This window comes from Rana temporaria, chromosome 1 (genome assembly GCF_905171775.1).
Source record: "Rana temporaria chromosome 1, aRanTem1.1, whole genome shotgun sequence".
NCBI lineage: Eukaryota > Metazoa > Chordata > Amphibia > Anura > Ranidae > Rana > Rana temporaria.
Genome location: NC_053489.1, coordinates 106,169,291 through 106,187,898, shown reverse-complemented (window position 1 = coordinate 106,187,898; position 18,608 = coordinate 106,169,291). Strand labels below are relative to the sequence as shown.

The 18,608-nt window shown below is 42.0% G+C and overlaps 1 protein-coding gene across 5 annotated transcripts in view; it reads left to right on the top strand.

Moving 5' to 3' along the window:
- The window catches only part of BDP1 (B double prime 1, subunit of RNA polymerase III transcription initiation factor IIIB), a 135,524-nt gene extending 118,507 nt beyond the window's left edge, over positions 1–17,017 (top strand). For 2 of the 5 annotated variants that reach the window (XM_040341481.1, XM_040341505.1), the window contains 5 exons: positions 2,010–2,172; positions 2,263–2,293; positions 8,223–8,463; positions 12,333–12,549; positions 15,188–17,017. In XM_040341481.1, coding sequence (XP_040197415.1) covers positions 2,010–2,172; positions 2,263–2,293; positions 8,223–8,463; positions 12,333–12,549; positions 15,188–15,313 — 778 coding nt within the window. In that variant the 3' untranslated portion in view covers positions 15,314–17,017. The remainder of the gene's footprint in view (positions 1–2,009; positions 2,173–2,262; positions 2,294–8,222; positions 8,464–12,332; positions 12,550–15,187) is intronic. The other 3 variants (XM_040341500.1, XM_040341494.1, XM_040341486.1) reach the window with 3 other exon arrangements.
- The last annotated feature ends 1,591 nt before the right edge of the window (positions 17,018–18,608 follow it).

The following is an 18,608-nucleotide window of genomic DNA, read 5'->3' as shown; positions in this document are numbered from 1 at the left end:
CACCCAGAGGCATGATGGGACTTGTAGTTTTGCAACAGCTGGAGGTCCGCTAATTGCATATCCCTGACATACAGCATTGGAGGCCACCTTTACAGCCACTGCTTTGTTTTAAAGCCCAACTTCAGGGGGGGAAAAAAACATTCTCATGCAGTGAGGCTTTGACTATACTTTATGGGTTAACTGCTTGTTTTCTGTAGGGGAACACACAGCCTATCCTTGCCTGATCCTTCAGAAACCACGCTCCCCCCGTGGTACAGCAGTAGACTGTTCCTGACGTCTTCACGTCCAGAGCCGGTCTATGGGTGTAATGACATCAGGAACAGTCCACCACACAAGACCGCTGGACTGTGGGCAGGCAGGAGCTGAAGGAACACGTTTTGCGCTGGGAGGAACAGTGGAGCAGGTGAGTGTATCTCGGCCCTCCGAACCCCTAGATAAAAACAAGTAGTTAACCCATGCAGTGCAGACACAGCCCCACTGCATGGTGGAGAGAGAAAATTGCTTTAAGAAAGCTGACTGCTGTTTGTCATTCCCTATGCTTTCTGTGAAGGGTAACGTGCTTCTTGAACCACCATCTGTCTGTGGCTCAGGCAGATCAGACTATCTTATTGTCCTAAGGATTGGGCTTCACTCTTGCCTTTCAAGGCACATCCCGCAAGTTCTGTAATTGCCTCTTGGGCTTTTCGACATCGGGCTACTATTTCTCATACTTGCAAGACTGCCACCTGATCCTCTGTTCACATGTACTGTAAGCTCTACCAGGTAGAGGTTCAAAACTTATCTGATGTCAGCTTCCGGAGTAAGGTACTTTAGACAGCTTTTTGACCAAGAGGCAGTCCCCAGTTCTATTTTTTGTGGGTCTGTTAGGTCCCATAGACAATAGGCACTGCATGTGAATCGCACCCGCAGTGCAATTACACCCCTATTTTGAAAGGGCTAAAATCGCACAGCACCAAGTAGTGCATGCACTACTTTTCCAAATATGCGGCAACCACATTGCATGGTACTTTTGTACCATGCGATCTGGTGCTGGCAAATGCGATGTGTCTGCGATCTGCATTTGGAGTGTTGTTAACTTTTGCACGGTTCCCTGCAGCAGATTGCAAGGGGAGTGCGATTGGAATGTGTTATAGGAAGCTGCACAAGAATGTGGCTTTCCCACACTGCATTCTAGTGTGAATGGGCCCTTACTTTTGTGTTGCTGTTGAAAACTCCTCAATTGGATTTCATTTAAACATTCTAGATTTGGATCTCCTCAGATTCCTGTGTCCCTCAATAAATAGGAAGGAAAATCTGATTTTTATACTTGCCATAAAAGCCATTGCTTTGAGTCCATTGGAAGACACAAGTCCCATCCCTCTGTGTAATGCCCTGTACACACGATTGGATTTTCCAATGGAAAAAGTCTGACGGACTTTTTCCATCGGATTTTCCGATCGTGTGTAGCCCCATCAGAGTTTTTTCATCTGAAAATTCTAATGAATTCCAACACGTTTTATATTTTTCCGATGTGATTTGGCCAGGCAAAAGCTGGATCGTGTGTACGCGGCATTGCTGATCATGGTCTTCATTCCACTTGGCAACAAATCTGAAGTACTGAAGTATGCTGGGTGTAATTTTTTCTGTAGGCAGCAAGAAAGCCGTAGGGGTGGTAAGCAAGCGTCTAATAAGGTTAAATAGGAAATGCTTGAAAACATCACATTTACCTGTGTTGGTTTCCTTTTCTAAATCTTTTTATATTGCAGGAAAGCATAATTTTATTGAGTTAGAGCTTTTAAGGGCCACTTTTATTTTATTGAGGATTTTGAAGCGTTGTATGTAAAGAGGAAAGTCATCTGATACTACAATGGCCTTGAGGTGTGTTATGAGATGAGTAAACCAGCCTAATATGCATAATTGGAATAGAGAAGGAAGGCTGTCTGTGGGTGTAAATATTAGTTCAGTTGAAAGTAAATCATGTTAGGACCCAGTTGTTAACTTTTTGTTTTTTTAATACCCGTTTTGTACAGAGCTGCTGCCGTGTCAGAGCCATCATCTTCTGTGTCCTGTCCGTCTGGACAGGAAGAGGCGAAGTTAGAACAGAATCCTCCTTCTAGAAAGAGAGGTGCCAGTATTTCAAGTGAAAGTGACAAGTCACAACCTTGCATAAAGGCTTTGCGTACCAGTGCTGAGGTAAACTGCGATTCCGTTTTCCCCATTTCTAGACTGTTGCAAAAAAACAATTATAATTTTTTTAAAAATATATATTTTTTCTCCTCAAAGCAGGGAGAGGACCACACAACCAACACCTCAGGTAAAATACAGAATACATACGTATTTGGAATATTCTTTACAGGCAGTAATAATTTGTTTATTAAGGAGACTGCTATCAGTGTTTTATGTTTTAGCATTTCTTTTTCATCCTTTGAGGAATAAAATAAGTATTAAACCTTCTGGTTATACTGCTGCCTGTAGAATTGGGCACTGGCAAGCAAAAAGAAAAAATGTAGGCCAGGTGCACTAGCAGCATGTTTCAGATTTTGTACTAGGTGAAACTCCTGCGCTGTATGGGATATAAGTGAGGGGGAGTGGGCCGGAGAGGGGGCAGTAGGGTGAGTGGAGGTGAATACTGCAGCAAACAGCAAGGATATTGTCCTCTCAAGACAAGGAATGATAATGTAAAAAATGTGAAAGTGTCTGCGCTGTAAAAACTTGGAATGGGGAGGGAGAAAGGGAGGGGTGAGTGGACAAAGATTCGTGGACCAGTGGGGTGGTGGGGTGTACAAACACAAATAGAAGTGACCTTCAATTGGAAATAAAGTGAGTGCAGTCTAGCCTAAACTGTATAACAAGAAACACACAAAGAGTCTTCCAATGTAAATAATATGTGAACTACAGTTCAAAAGAAAAAACACCTTGGATGGAGGATGGAAGTCAGCAAAAGTGAAATGAGCAAGACTAAGTAAAAAGTGAAATCTTATAAACAATATTGGAGTGCAGTCCAAAAATCAGGCAAATTCAAAGTGACAGATGGGTAAATAAGTGATTAAGTGTAGGAGGTACCAGGCTCAGGTAAGTGAAGGTGTGTAATCAGGTAAAGTCCACACACCGTGCACCCTTCACCGATGGTGAATCAAACAGCTTACCTCCCTACTGACATACAGACCCAGATGAATCACTATACCAGCTTTCTGTTAGATGGATGTCTGCTTGTCAGATCTCAATCGTTGCTCATACATGTAAAAACAATGGTAAAGGTATTGTAGCTTTATCCTCTTTGAGGCAAGGAGGAGACAAAATGCGCAAAAGAAGGGGTGACCAGATGTCCACTTACACAACTTACAAAAGTGTGTAGGGAGCGTGTGCCTATCTCCACGAGCGCCGTGCTCGTATCCTTGTCTTCTTCCTGCTGCCAATTTCTCCCCTTAGCATCCATAGAGCCGTCCGCTCATAACGAGATATGAAAGGCAGGGGTGGAAGAAGAGAAGGGGGCACATCGCGTAAACCGTGCAGCAAAGTAAATTTATTAAAACATAAAATGGTCGGTAAAAAACTCACATGGGGCAGTCTAAAGGCGGTCGCGTAGCCACGAACACCGCGCTCGTCCACCGTCCGTCAGGTACTGCTCCTAGTGTATACTCTGTAGTCCCGACGCGTGTTCGTCACATCACGTGACTTCATCAGGGGAAGATCCCCTGATGAAGTCACGTGATGTGATGAACACGCGTCGGGACTACAGAGTATACACTAGGAGCAGTACCTGACGGACGGTGGACGAGCGCGGTGTTCGTGGCTACGCGACTGCCTTTAGACTGCCCCATGTGAGTTTTTTACCGACCATTTTATGTTTTAATAAATTTACTTTGCTGCACGGTTTACGCGATGTGCCCCCTTCTCTTCTTCCACCCCTGCCTTTCATATCTCGTTATGAGCGGACGGCTCTATGGATGCTAAGGGGAGATATTGGCAGCAGGAAGAAGACAAGAATACGAGCTCGGCGCTCGTGGAGATAGGCACACGCTCCCTACACACTTTTGTAAGTTGTGTAAGTGGACATCTGGTCACCCCTTCTTTTGCGCATTTTGTCTCCTCCTTGCCTCAAAGAGGATAAAGCTACAATACCTTTACCATTGTTTTTACATGTATGAGCAACGATTGAGATCTGACAAGCAGACATCCATCTAACAGAAAGCTGGTATAGTGATTCATCTGGGTCTGTATGTCAGTAGGGAGGTAAGCTGTTTGATTCACCATCGGTGAAGGGTGCACGGTGTGTGGACTTTACCTGATTACACACCTTCACTTACCTGAGCCTGGTACCTCCTACACTTAATCACTTATTTACCCATCTGTCACTTTGAATTTGCCTGATTTTTGGACTGCACTCCAATATTGTTTATAAGATTTCACTTTTTACTTAGTCTTGCTCATTTCACTTTTGCTGACTTCCATCCTCCATCCAAGGTGTTTTTTCTTTTGAACTGTAGTTCACATATTATTTACATTGGAAGACTCTTTGTGTGTTTCTTGTTATACAGTTTAGGCTAGACTGCACTCACTTTATTTCCAATTGAAGGTCACTTCTATTTGTGTTTGTACACCCCACCACCCCACTGGTCCACGAATCTTTGTCCACTCACCCCTCCCTTTCTCCCTCCCCCATTCCAGGTTTTTACAGCGCAGACACTTTCACATTTTTTACATGTTTCAGATTTTGTTGCTAGAGTCATTGAAGGTTTGACATATTTTCTTTAGCTTCTAGAGCTTGTCTTTTTGATTTGCAGCTATCTGGCATTGTCGTCCTCAGCCTGGTTTTAAGAGTGGCATATTCGGATACTGCTGGGCTAACATGGAAGTGACCTTTGGGCACTGGGTTCAATGTTGATTGACGGACCGGACCCTGTTCTGGTAAAGGATGGCTGGCAGTGTTCTGCCTTAAAGGAGAAGTCCAGCCTTAGCTTGTTTGGCTGGGCTTCTGCTATGGGTCACAGCAGTGCAATTTGTTTTGCACTCCTGTGACCTGTTTTCAGCAGAGAGCGGTCTGAAGTCCTCTCTCTGCTGGTTTCACCAATATCAGACCAGGCATTGTGTAATCCTGACTCTGGGAGGCTGGATCCGCCAGGTGCCTAGACGGATTGCCATCTCAGCGAGCCTCTGAGACAGCCCCTCCCCGCCCCTCCACAGCTCAGCGCTCAAGTTAGCGCGGAGGAGCAAAGCAGGAGAGCTGCTGAATGACAGGCAGCAGCTCTCTGCTTGGGAGCTGAGAGAATCGAGTCATCGGCGGTGTTTGGTTAGGTTATCATTGCAGAGGCACCGGAGGACAGATGCAGCATCGAACAGATGCTGTATCCACCTAGGGGGAAAAAAGGACGCGCCTGTCTTTAGGAGACCAAAGAATAAGCACTTGGAAACCCTTTCTAGAGCTCTGATATCTCGGGCAGGTCTTGACCTTGATTTGATTCTGGCTGTGAACTTTGCCACATCATATCTGACGGCTCAAAATCCCTTAAAAGATCTCACTGATGTTGGCCGTTGATCTGTCCCTTGGAACAGATGGCTGTAGTGTAAAATATTAGATGGGTTGCTGAAAGAAAATAAAATAAATCAACATGGAATATACCAAATCTGTTATTGGTTCTCTTCACTCACCAGGGAGACTTTCTGGCTATGTACATTAAAGAAGCTTTCCTAGCATGTCCCCGTTTTTTTCTAGCACATGAATCCTCATGCGTTGCTTTGGGACCCCTGCACTACCAATTTGTGGCCCTGCCGTTGGACTTCTTGTCCACACCTGTAGGTACAGCACCTTGGAGTAGATAACGGATTCCCAAAGATGACAATGCTAAGAACCGCGTTGTGGTCCCTAAATCTGGAGTTGTTCATGGGTCTGTGTCATAGGTGGGGGGAATTAGCTGTGGATTTACTGGCCTCCAGGTTCAACAGAACACTGGTGAACAACAACAAAGAGAGCGTGCACCAACCTAGCGCATTACCATAATACAATTTTATTTTATGAATATAAGTATTATACATACAAACACATCACAATCATATCAAACATAAAAATTAGATCATCTCCAGGTCCACAGTGTTCAGACGTCCAGTGGCAATAGTACCATCTTGTCACAGCATGTACCAAAAACCTCCTGGGAAAAAAAAAAAAAAAATATATATATATATATATAATATATATATATATATATATATATATATATATATATATATATATATATATATATATATATATATATATATTTATTGGGATTAAAGTCTTACTAAACCCACTAATATGAAAATGGTTCATCTGTGTTTGTGGGAGTTATGAAGTTATGACTTGATATACACCTGACCAAAAGAAGAACAAAATAAACATATTTTGTGTATAATAGTCATATGGCAGCGTGTATAGCATATATAATATATATATACGGTTGTGTGTTCTGTGGCACAGTTAGATCCCACTGGGGGTGGCGGGAGCACAGAAGCATCTCCTTTACCTAGGAATGATCTAAAGTTAACGCGGTCACTTGACTTATAAAATGAAAGAACCTTTTATCCCACACACTTATTTGATGTATTATTGACCTCCCTACTGATGGTGCAATACATACTTTGTTAAATTATGGAACTCTCAGTTTTACTGTTTTTACTGATTTACTGTTCTATTGTTTAATACTCAATAAAAACAAATTGAAAAGAAAATGGTTTATCTGCCCACCCACAGTGCCTGCAGCTTATAAATCTTATTTTTACATTAAATTATTACCACTATATACCCTTTTGGCTGATCTATATACCACGGTCACATGATAAACTGCAGAGTTTGTCCAGAGCTGTGTATTCAGGTAGGAGGAGATTTATACTGTAGCCTGTATGCACACCCAAATGTGTGAAGTCAATATCATGTGATCTGGCTAGCTCTGAGAACAAGGAAATGTTCTTTCCAGCATAAAAGACACAACTGAGCATGTGCAGGTTGGCTACCCTTCCTGTGTGTTAGGTGGCCTTTCCCAAATAGACCGTGCAGGAGGGGGAGGATGTATGCATAAAGGATCAAAGAGCCTTTTTACACAATGCAGAGGATTCACCCCATAAGTTCCACCTTATAACAAGCATGCTATTCTGCATATGCAGACTAATTTTACTGATGTGGGTTTAGTAACACTTTAAGTCTACAGAGATCTGTAAAGGCTGTTAAAGTGTCACATGTAAAAAGATTTAGATATCGTAGTTTGTTTCCATTTTACAGGAGCATGCAGTTTTGAGTCTTGACATGTTTGGTATCTGTTTACTCGATGCAACATCATCTTTACCAAAAATGTGGTCATTGTGTCTGTGTGCACTAAAATTCATTTTAGTTTATTTTTCCAGAAACTTTGCATTCAATTTGCATGATAAATGACTGCACACATTATATGACATAAAATAATGCAACAGCCACTACTTTATTCTCCAGGGCCTCTGCTTTCAGAAAATGTATATTGTTTGGGGGTTCTTAGTAGATTTCTAACACAACATGTAAAAAGTTTTAAAGAGAGAGGGGAGAGGAGGACACAGGAGCACAGAGGTGACACAGGACAGCAGGCTGCGGAGGACCGAAGCACGTAAACTGACCACAGTGTCGGGGCTCAGCAGCCAAGATTACCATGGTCAGTTTACATATGGGAGGGCAGAAAGTTCCAGGATCAACCAGGTTTTTTAGGTGTTGCAGAGGGCCAAATGACACAGCACTACGTCATATAACATGCTTTAAAGGTGCAGGTTTTTATTGGGGTTAGCAAATGCTTTAAGCAACTGTGTATGGCAACCAGTCAACTTCTAGTTTTCCTTTTCAAAGTTTAACTGAACAAGAAGTTAAAAGCTTATTGGCCACTATGCATAGCTGTTCCAGACTCTTTCCGCTGCAGTTTTAGTTAATCCTCCTCCCCATCTCTTTTTTTTTTTTTTACAAGCAAGTCTAAAATCCTTTTATACAAAGCTCAGTAGCAGAAATTTAAATATGCAGATCAATGCGTTAGAGCAGGTATTGATTCTCCTTTTCCCTCAACCCTTCTGATTACTGTTTATAGTGTCAAAAATACACATAAAACATGAGCACAAATATAAAAAATCGAACGTTTTATTAGAACAAAATATAAATTCCTGTTTTAACCAGATCTGTTTTTTGTGTTAATGCTGATAGGCTATAGAACTGTAAAAAGGTTTAAAGTTACTATCAACTTGCTTCTGATGTTTTGCTTTAGCAGCCGTTGAAGAAAATGGAACCAGCAGTAGGCTTGCTGAGATGAAGACTGAGGAGACGGAGTTACCCCATCAGAGCTCTATGGATATAGCCGTATCCTCCCCAGAGGGAGAAAAGGTGCCGGAATGTACAATTGACAGTACAAGATTTGACACCGTGGCACATATAGAGAATCTTGCCTCTACCAGTTATGATTCACCAAGTAGCGTTTTACCTTCATCATCTTCTAGAATACAACAAAGGTGAATGTGACTTATGTAATATCCACACTCCGCTATCAGTGATCTGCAGTATTTATTAGGAAGTTTGTGACTGAAAAGACAGAATGATGTGTATTTTGTAGAGGTAGGCCGATATTTGGCCATTTTTGATAAATCGGCATTGGCCGATTATTATCAATATTAGGGAAAAATATATAAATGAATATATTGATGGGAGCGCTAGTAAAATTAATAGAATTAATTGTGTTTTAACAACATAAATATATAAAAGAAAGTTTTAAATATAAAAAACACCAGCCTGCCTATAAACCTAAAATTATGCACATAAGTGATAAAAATATGTGATACAAGTCCACTAAATCAAAAAAAAATGGAAGAAGACAATTTGAAGAATGCCCACAATAAATGTGCCAAGTAATGAAACTTAAAACATAAAAATAAACGTGCTAAATCCAGAATAAAACATGGCTATGACGGTCCTGATATATCAACACAAACAAGTCCTTGTGAAAAAGATGCTGAAGTGAGTCCTGTAAATCAATTCCCGGAAGTGACAACTTGCTATGTTCACCTTCACCAAAATTGTAAACCAAAACACCCAAATCGTGCTCGAAATAAGGATGGCAGCTTACCAGAAAAAATTGACTCTTTTAGTTAAAGAAGTCAACGCTTGTAGCAAACCAGTTGCTGGCATACGTGGAGATGATGCATGTGGAAAGAAACCCTGTCTTACCAAGGGCTCGGACCAGGATATGTGGAAATGAAGATAAAACGGCAATAGTGTAATCCCGTTTAACCACTTCCCGACCGCCGCATGTATATGTATGTCCACAGAATGGCACGTACAGGCAGATGGGCGTACAGGTACGTCCCCGCCTTTCCGCGGGTCGGGGGTCCGAATGGGGACCCCCCCCGCTACATGCGGCGGTCGTATACCCGCGGGGAGCGATCCGGGACGACGGCGCGGCTGTTCGTTTATAGCCGCTCAGTCGCGATCGCTCCCCAGAGCTGAAGAACGGGGAGAGCCGTATGTAAACACTGCTTCCCCGTGCTTTACTGTGGCGGCTGCATCGATCGAGTCATCCTTTTTATAGGGAGACTCGATCGATGACGTCAGTCCTACAGCCACACCCCCCTACAGTTGTAAACACACACACTAGGTGAACACTAACTCCTACAGCGCCCCCTGTGGTTAACTCCCAAACTGCAACTGTCATTTTCACAATAAACAATGCAATTTAAATGCATTTTTTGCTGTGAAAATGACAATGGTCCCAAAAATGTGTCAAAATTGTCCGAAGTGTCCGCCATAATGTCGCAGTCATGAAAAAAATCGATGATCGCCGCCATTAGTAGTAAAAAAAAAAAAAAAATGCAATAAAACTATCCCCTATTTTGTAAACGCTATACATTTTGCGCAAACCAATCGATAAACGCTTATTGCGATTTTTTTTTTTTTACCAAAAATAGGTAGAAGAATACGTATCGGCCTAAACTGAGGAAAATTTTTTTTTTTATATATGTTTTTGGGGGATATTTATTATAGCAAAAAGTAAAAAATATTGAATTTTTTTTCAAAATTGTCGCTCTATTTTTGTTTATAGCGCAAAAAATAAAAACCGCAGAGGTGATCAAATACCACCAAAAGAAAGCTCCATTTGTTGGGAAAAAAGGACGCCAGTTTTGTTTGGGAGTCACGTCACACGACCGCGCAATTGTCTGTTAAAGCGATCGCAAAACCTGGCCTGGGCATTTAGCTGCCTAAAGGTCCAGGGCTTAAGTGGTTAATAAAATCAATATAAAAAAAAAATACAAATGCCTGCTTACATGTGGGGGTGCCAAAGGACCCGGCACTGAGGCTAGAGAGCGGTGAGATTCCCCCCCCCTTTTTTTTCTATGTTATCAATATTAGGCCGATATTTTACACTGACCACCATTCCTCCTCCCTTCTCCACACTCAGGGGCTCTGGCAGCATCAAGTGCTGCGCTGTGTGTGAAACTGACAAGTAACAGAGAGGAGAAAGAGAGGAGCTGTCGGCTCGATGTCGGGGGTGGGCAGGACCCGGCCGGGGTGGGCGGGACCCAGCAGATATATTACACCAGCCAACGTGTATGTGGCCCCGCCCCCTTTCTAAAGCAGCCCAATCATTGGCTGCTGTAACACCCTCAACATCGAGCTGACAGCTCCTCTCTCCTCTGTTAGTTACACACAGTTAGTTACACTCGGCTTAGTGTGAAACCTGCCAGTGCCACCAGTCAGTGTCACCCGCCAGTGCCACTGCCAACCAGTTCCAATTGTCAGTGCCACCTGCCAGTGCCATCTGTTACAAACTAGTGCCATCTGTCCGTTCCAAACCAGTGCCACCTGCTAGTGACAATAGTACCATTTGTCAGTTCCAAACCAGTGCTACCTGCCTGATCCAAACTAATGCCACCTGCCAGTGCCATCTATCAGTTCCAAACCAGTGCCACCTGCCAGTGCCAATAGTACCATCTGTCGGTTCCAAACCAGTGCCACCTGTCGGTTCCAAACCAATGTCACCTGCCAGTGCCAATCAGTGCCATCCTCAAGTTCCAAACCAGTGCCAATAGTACCATCTGCCAGTTCCAAACCAGTGCCACCTGTCCGTTCCAAACCAATGCCACCTGCCAGTGCAGTGCCATCTGTACTGAGGACATCAAGTGTGTACTGGAGTGGCAGGAGTAAGCAAGGAGTGGTGTGGGTGAGGTTGTGTTTTTTTTTTATCGGCCACAAAAGTTGGCATCATATATCGTCCGCCCCAATTTCTAATTATCTGCATCGACCAGAGAAAAAACATTGGTCTACCTCTAGTATCTTGTGCTAAGATGTTTTGGGTATTTTTGGCTTTATTAAAAAAATAAAAATAAAAAATCTATAAAATTAAAGATGAATTTCAGGATTCAGAGTTATCGGCTTGTTAAGTCTCTAGGGGTAAAGCAGGGGTGTCCAAACTTTCTAAACAAAGGTCCAGTTTACTGTCCTTCAGAATTTAGGGTGGCTGGATTGTGGCCAGTGGGAGTAGAAAATACCCCAGCATCAAGGAATGGACAGTGTTTCAGGCTTGGTGGTCAGTGGAAGTAACACAATTGCATAGTGGCTGTGGTTAGGAGGAGGAGGAATAGTGCCCCATCCATTGGTATTAGTGAGAGGAATAGTGCCTGCCCCACTGTTGGTGTCTGTTAAAGTATTGGTGGGGGAAAATGGTGCCTTGTATCAATGGGATTTCTGATTGTGTGTTCTAGGCATTAGGCTTGCCATAGTGAGGAATAAGATCAATATTACAGCCTTGATTTAAACCTCTAACTTATCTTAAAGTCCATCCTAAAACTAAAATCCCCACCATCTAACACTTGCCTATCTAGCCCTGTAAAGAAGAAATTGGTATACATACCTTTTCTGAAGCTGATCCGACCCGATCCCACGCTGCACTGTCAGCCGCGGCTTTGCTGTGTAGGCGGGTGCAGAGGATATGTCCGATAACAGAAGCCTCATAGTAAGTCTATGGGTGACGTCACTCCCCATTCATTTCACAGCTATTGTTGGCCATGTCCTCTGCAGAGTTTTTGCCGCTGGAGATCGGGTCGGATTGGCTTCAGAAAAGGTATGTAAAGTGATTTCTTCTTTACAGGGCTAGATCACGGGTGTCTAGAGATGCAGGGATTTTAGTTTTAGCATGGACTTCCACTTTAAGCATTTAATCCTTGCACTGTAGGGGTTAAAACTCAAGGGTGTTTTATTCAAAGCAAACATTTTCAAAGTTCGGTTTAAAATGCTTGCAAAACAAAATCCGAAACATTGGACAGATTAAATGTATGGGTGAGTAACTTTGATCTTTTTTACATATTGATTATTGTCCCTCTTACCTCAGGCCCGGAAGAAAACCGCTTGGCTTTTTACCTTTGGTCTGCAAAGGAAAGCCGTCTCAAAAAACAAAAGTGACCAGTAAGAAAACTTCTTTAAAACCAAAGTCTAAAAAGGCCAAAGTCCATGAAAATTCTCTGAGCAATGAAGTGTTTTGTCAGTCTTCATCTTCTGCTGTAACATCAACTCCAGCAAATACAGAGACCATTCCCTGTACTAGTCAAGTAAGTCTATATGTTTTTACCACCAAGACATTAAAGTGTATGCAAACAATGAGCTTCTCTTATTTGCTCCTTTTGGTCTGTTGAAGCCGTTGTAAACCCTTACATATACCCAGTGAAGTGATACACAGATATGAAACGAATCCTGCTACATAAGTTTTATCTGCAGTCTTCTCTTATCTATATCCTTTCATAGTTCTGAAATTATAAGCTTGTGTGAGAGTTCAGAAAAAAATGGGTGGAGTGCTGAAATTACACACTGCAGAGCTCAGTGAGGAGAGCTGATTGGAGGGAAGGGAGCCCCCTCCCCCTTCCTTCACAAAGCTCACAGGAACAGAGCCAAGGCTGACATTCTTCTGGAGATCCCTCCCTTGTCACCTTTTTTTTCTCTTGGTGTCAGGGAAATTTGTCAAAGGTGATTAATAATTATAGCAGAGGAATGAAACCGCAGACAGAAGTGACACTTGGTTCTCTTAATTGAGACAAGTACACACTATAGAGCAGTGGTCATCAACCCTGTCCTCAGGGCACACTAACGGACTGGTAAACTGTAGTATGTACAATTTTTCTTCTAGAATTTAGATTTGCTTTAAACAGGGCAGTGCAAGAGCAGTAGTAGTAGTAATTTGATTTGATGGTTGTATACTATACAGCAGATCCCTGGCTGTCCTATTTCTATTTTCTGTTGTGTTTGGCTGTCAAATTGTGTTCATTAAAGTGAAACTGATGTGATCCCTGCGGGGCAAAGCAACATGTTCACTTTAAAGCTAGTCCCAGAGGAAGAGTCAGGCAGAGAGTCTTGTGATGCCAATACCTGGAAATATTGGATAGTTCTCTCTGCTCAACAGTGAAAAAGTAGGTATATTTAGGGGGAACGCCACACATTAAAGCAAACGTGTTGCCTTGCCCTGCATGAAAAAGCACACACCTTTATTAACTCTTGAGATTGAGAAGACCCTTGGATTATATAAAGTAGTATAGAACAGTAATTGTGTGCCAAGTAGGAAGCACATCTGTGCATACAATGCATCCAGAAAGTATTCACAGCACTGCACTTTTTTCACATTTTGTTTGTTACAGCCTTCTTCCAAAATTGATTGAATTCATTATTTTCCTCAACGTTCTACAAACAATACCCCATAATGACAACACGAAAGAAGTTTGTTTGAAATCTTTACAAGTTTATTAAAAAAGAAAAAATCCAATGTACATAAGTATTTACAGCCTTTGTCACGAAACTCAAAATTGAGCTCAGGTGCATCCTGTTTCCCCTTATTATCTTTGAGATGTTTCTACAACTTGATTGGAATCCACCTGTGGTAAATTCAGTTGATTGGACATGATTTGGAAAGGCACACACCTGTCTATATAAGGTCTCACAGTTAACAATGCACGTCACAAACCAAACCATGAAGTCCAAAGAAATTTGTCTGTAGACCTCCAAGACAGAATTGTATGGAGGCACAGATCTGGGGAATGCTACAGGAAACTTTCTGCAGCATTGAAGGTGCCAATGAGCACAGCGGCCTCCATCATCTGTAAATGGGAGAAGTTTGGAACTACCAGGACTCTTCCTAGAGTGGGCTGCCCGGCCAAACTGAGCGATTGAAGGGCAAAGGGCCTTAGTCAGGGAGGTGACCAAGAACCCGATCACTCTGACAGAGCTCCAGCGTTTCTCTGTGTAGAAAGGAGGACCAGAAGAACAACCATCTCTGCAGAACTCCAACATTCAGGCCTGTATGGTAGAGTGGCCAGACGGAAGCCACTCCTTACTAAAAGGCACATGGCAGCCCACCTGGAGTTTGCCAAAAGACATCTGAAGGACTTTTAGGCCATGAGAAACAAAATTCTTTGTCATGTCTGGAGGAAACCAGGCAGCGCTCATCACCTGGCCAATACCATCCCTACAGTGAAGCATGGTGGTGGCAGCGTCGTGCTGTGGGGATGTTAATCAGCGGCAGGAACTGGGAGACTAGTCGGGATTGAGGGAAAGATAAATGCATTAATGTGCAGAGACATTCTGGATGAAAACCTCCAGAGAGCGCTCTGGACCACAGACTGTGGCGAAGGTTCATCGTCCAACAGGACAATAACACGAAGCACATAGCCAAGATAAAGGTGTGGCTATGGGACAACTGAATGTCCTTGAGTGGCCCAGCCAGAGCCCAAACTTGAACCCAATTGACCATCTCTGGAGAGATCTGAAAATGGCTGTGCACCGACGCTCCCCATCCAACCTGATGGAGCTTGAGAGGTCCTGCAAAGCAGAATGGGATAAACTGCCCAAAAATAGGTGTGCCAAGTTTGCAGCATCATACTCAAAGACTTGAGGCTGTAATTGGTGCCAAAGGTGCTTCAACAAAATATTGAGCGAAGGCTGTGAATACTTAGGTACATGGGATTTTTTTTTCCTTTTTATAAATTTGCAAAGATTTCAAACAAATTTCTTTCAGGTTGCCGTTATGGGGTATTTGTAGAATTTTGAGGAAAATAATGAATTGAATCCATTTTGGAATAAGGCTGTAACATAACAAAATGTGTAAATACTTTCAGGATGCACTGTAGGTAATAGTAAATTGAAATTTGAAATAGTTAAGCTATGCATTTTAAGTAAATCCATTTTGTTTTTCTTTTTTTCAAGATTTCTGAGGATCCGGACACCATATCTCAGGAGTCCCCCAAATCACAGGAGCTTGCCACAGAAGAAGATGCTGCTACAGTGTCAGAGTACTTTTTCAGTGATATTTTCATGGAAGTGGACGAATAATGGAGCGAATAAATGTTTCCTCAAATTTTTTTTTACTACTGCACACAATGCCATTATTTTTATTTTTGTATATAATATAGCTTTATGTGCCTTGTTACTATTGTACATTTTACATAGAAAAAAAATGCATTAATTCTAGATGAAACAAAAACCTCTTTTTATAACTTTTGTGTATAGTCCAAGAATGTGAAAAACTTCTATTTATTTATTTAAAGTTAAATTATTGGCTCCTTCTGAGCTGTAGGTTTCTATATGTTGCTGTGCAATGGATCGCAGAACACCAGTACTATGGATTTCTATGGAGTCAACCTGGATATTGTAAAGTGATTTCCGTTTTTGTTTTACAGTTAGCTGCCTGTGGTTTCTCTCGTATAGTTTTCCTGAATATATATTTTTTTTTTTCTAAATGTGTCCCCCACTTCACTCTTCTTAGGCATCAAAAGGGGGAGCTTGTTAGGTATTTCAGACACATGCTAAGCACTTCCCAAGTTCCCACACACCAGGCCCTGGTTCCTCCAGCAGCCTTTATACCCTGCGTTCTCACTAAGACAATGTTTGTTGACTGTTGGTGGAGCGCGGTCTATCTACAGACTTTTTGCCTCCAGCACCTTTAGATTATGTGGAATAATTAACACTTGTAACTAGTATTTCTTATCAGTTTTGGTTAGATAAATACTCCGTTTGCCAATCTTTATGGTGATCTATCCAACATTCTCTGTAGATGGCAAGAAGCAGTCTCGTATACACAAACTTTCACTATAGTATCGCTTTTGTAATTACCGTAACCTATTTACTAAGCGACTGGACCCCTCTTAAAAATTCTAGCTGCCTGGCTGTTATGCTAAACCTTTAGCATCAAAACATTTGCTCACTGCAATGGAATAAGTATTCACATTGGGGGGGAATTATAGATAACCTTATAAGCGTACTTTTTGGTTAGTGGTTTAACATATGAACTCAAAAGGCTACGCATGCCAACCAGGAAGCTAGTGTTTTCAGGAGGCGAGTCCAGCTATGGCAGCCTCTGTTTATTTTTTAAAAAAAGTTTCATTTTAATTGCTAAAGAACAATAGGATTATGGGAAGGAAAAACTGTAGAAGAGCACAAACTGGCTATTTAAGTTTAGCACTTATGGACGTATAAAGCATTTTACCACCAAGGCTGACGGCCTTCAGATGCTGACAGTGATTTGCTAAGATCTGCAGAGGTATCATTGTTTTCACTATTAAGCTGTCAGATTGGATACAACAGTATAGCAAACTATGACTGAAGATTCTTGCCAGTTATGAAATCCTATAGCATAAGGATTGTTGCTGGAACTTGAATGTCACCTCTGCTACAATTTTAACCACAAGACTTAACAGTTCATGCTGACCTCCCATCTTGCCTTCAGTCTTGCACAGTATGCATTAGAAGCTGCAGAAAGTCCAAAACCTACCTCATTTCTTGGTTAGAGGCCTACCCCTTTTATTAATTCGAATTCAGTTCTGTCAATCTTGTACGCTCAGTATTATATGTGGGCATTATCTAGAACAGTCTGCATGCAAGTGCAATTTGCCTAGAAGCTCCCAATGCTCCAGACTGGAATACACCCCATGGAGGCATTCTAATTATCCTCCTAACCTACTGCTTGCATCAGGACTGAGGCCCCGTACACACGTCTGAGGAACTCGACGTGCCAAACACATCGAGTTCCTCGTCGAGTTCAGTGTTGAAGCTGCCGAGGATCTCGGCGGGCCAACTTTTTTCATTGAACGACGAGGAAATAGAGAACATGTTCTCTATTTTGCCCGACGAGTTCCTCGTCGGCTTCCTCGGTGAAAAGTGTACACACGACCGAGTTTCTCGGCAGAATCCAGCTCCGATCGAGTTTCTGGCTGAATTCTGCCGAGAAACTCGGTCGTGTGTACGGGGCCTGAGAGTTCTTGTGAGAAGTAATGGTGCATGGTGTTATGTAGGATGCTATGTTTGTCCCTTCCTCCAGCCTTGATCTGCCTATATTATAGGGAGAAGTACAAAAAACAAGTAGTGACATCACTGGGTCTCAAATAAGGTATGTCATGAAAACAATTCAAAATGTAATTGGCACGTTAATGAGGCAAAATAGGAGGAACCAGGGAAGGCAAAATATAAGCAAATTAAACTTCCAATATGTGGAAACATGCATTGGAAAACTTGAACTAAATTGCTCAGCCAAATGGGTTTGATGAGGATTTGTGATGAGGAGTAGGAAAAGGTGACATGTATATGCTACTTTTATAAAGGAGCATTGTGAATGTATTTTGCTAGATAGTTCTGCCATGTGTTTGTTCTGCCTGTAGAGAGAGAGTAAATCTGTAGAATTCCCATGTTGTTATTCTTACATCACTCTCTTGGCACTGACAGAATGGGCTTGTACAGGGAATGTTCAGGAGGTCTAGTTTTCCCACAGCTCTTGTTTTCATGTGAGCAGTAACTTTTTCAAGAAATTGGGGTTCACTGAATACAGATCTTCTTCCGTTGGTTTGTAAATTCCAAAGTGCACCGTCTTTCCCCTCTTATTTGTAGTTTTGACTTTGGGTTGGTTTAGGCAAATATGTACTGTTCAGTATTTTACTGCATTAGGTTTTCATATGTAGAATTTTGAAAGAAATGAACACAAATTTGAAAATGACTTGTGATCATGGGTATTGACCAAAGAAATAACTCACATTTAAGAGTCTTATCATTTTTCCAACTCCATCTAACATTCATATCCACGTTGTTGTAAGTAACCCCTACACACATCTGATCAATTCAAAGTTCGTATGTGATGAAACAAATACTCCTGTAGTCTTAGCAGTAGGGAGGAGAGAGTTGGGGCAAGCACTATTACAGGAAAAGTTGAGGGTTATCTAAAACTTTAGCTGCCTATGTCTCCCGACAATTAAATAAAGTAAGCTTTTGTGTTTGACTTGTTTTATGCATTCACATTGACTTTTGGGGAACAAAAGCAATTCAGAAACAAATGCTTATTTTTACAAGCCCTATTCTGCTTTCACATAAAGCATTTATAGATTATTTATTTTTTCATCATATGCTTAATAAAACAGACCGGTAAAGGCTAAGTTAACTTTTTATTTAGGGTGGAACATGTAACATTTTCTATCTCCTGCCATCCGTTCTCCTGCACCCCTCGTCGGTGTGACAGCAGGTGGGGGATCTCCCCGCACCCACTGTCACAATTTTTAAAAACAACATGGCCGTGCTTGGCTCCACCCACACAGCTGCGTCATTTAATTACAGTTTCCTGTGAATTAATGAGCTACCATCAGCC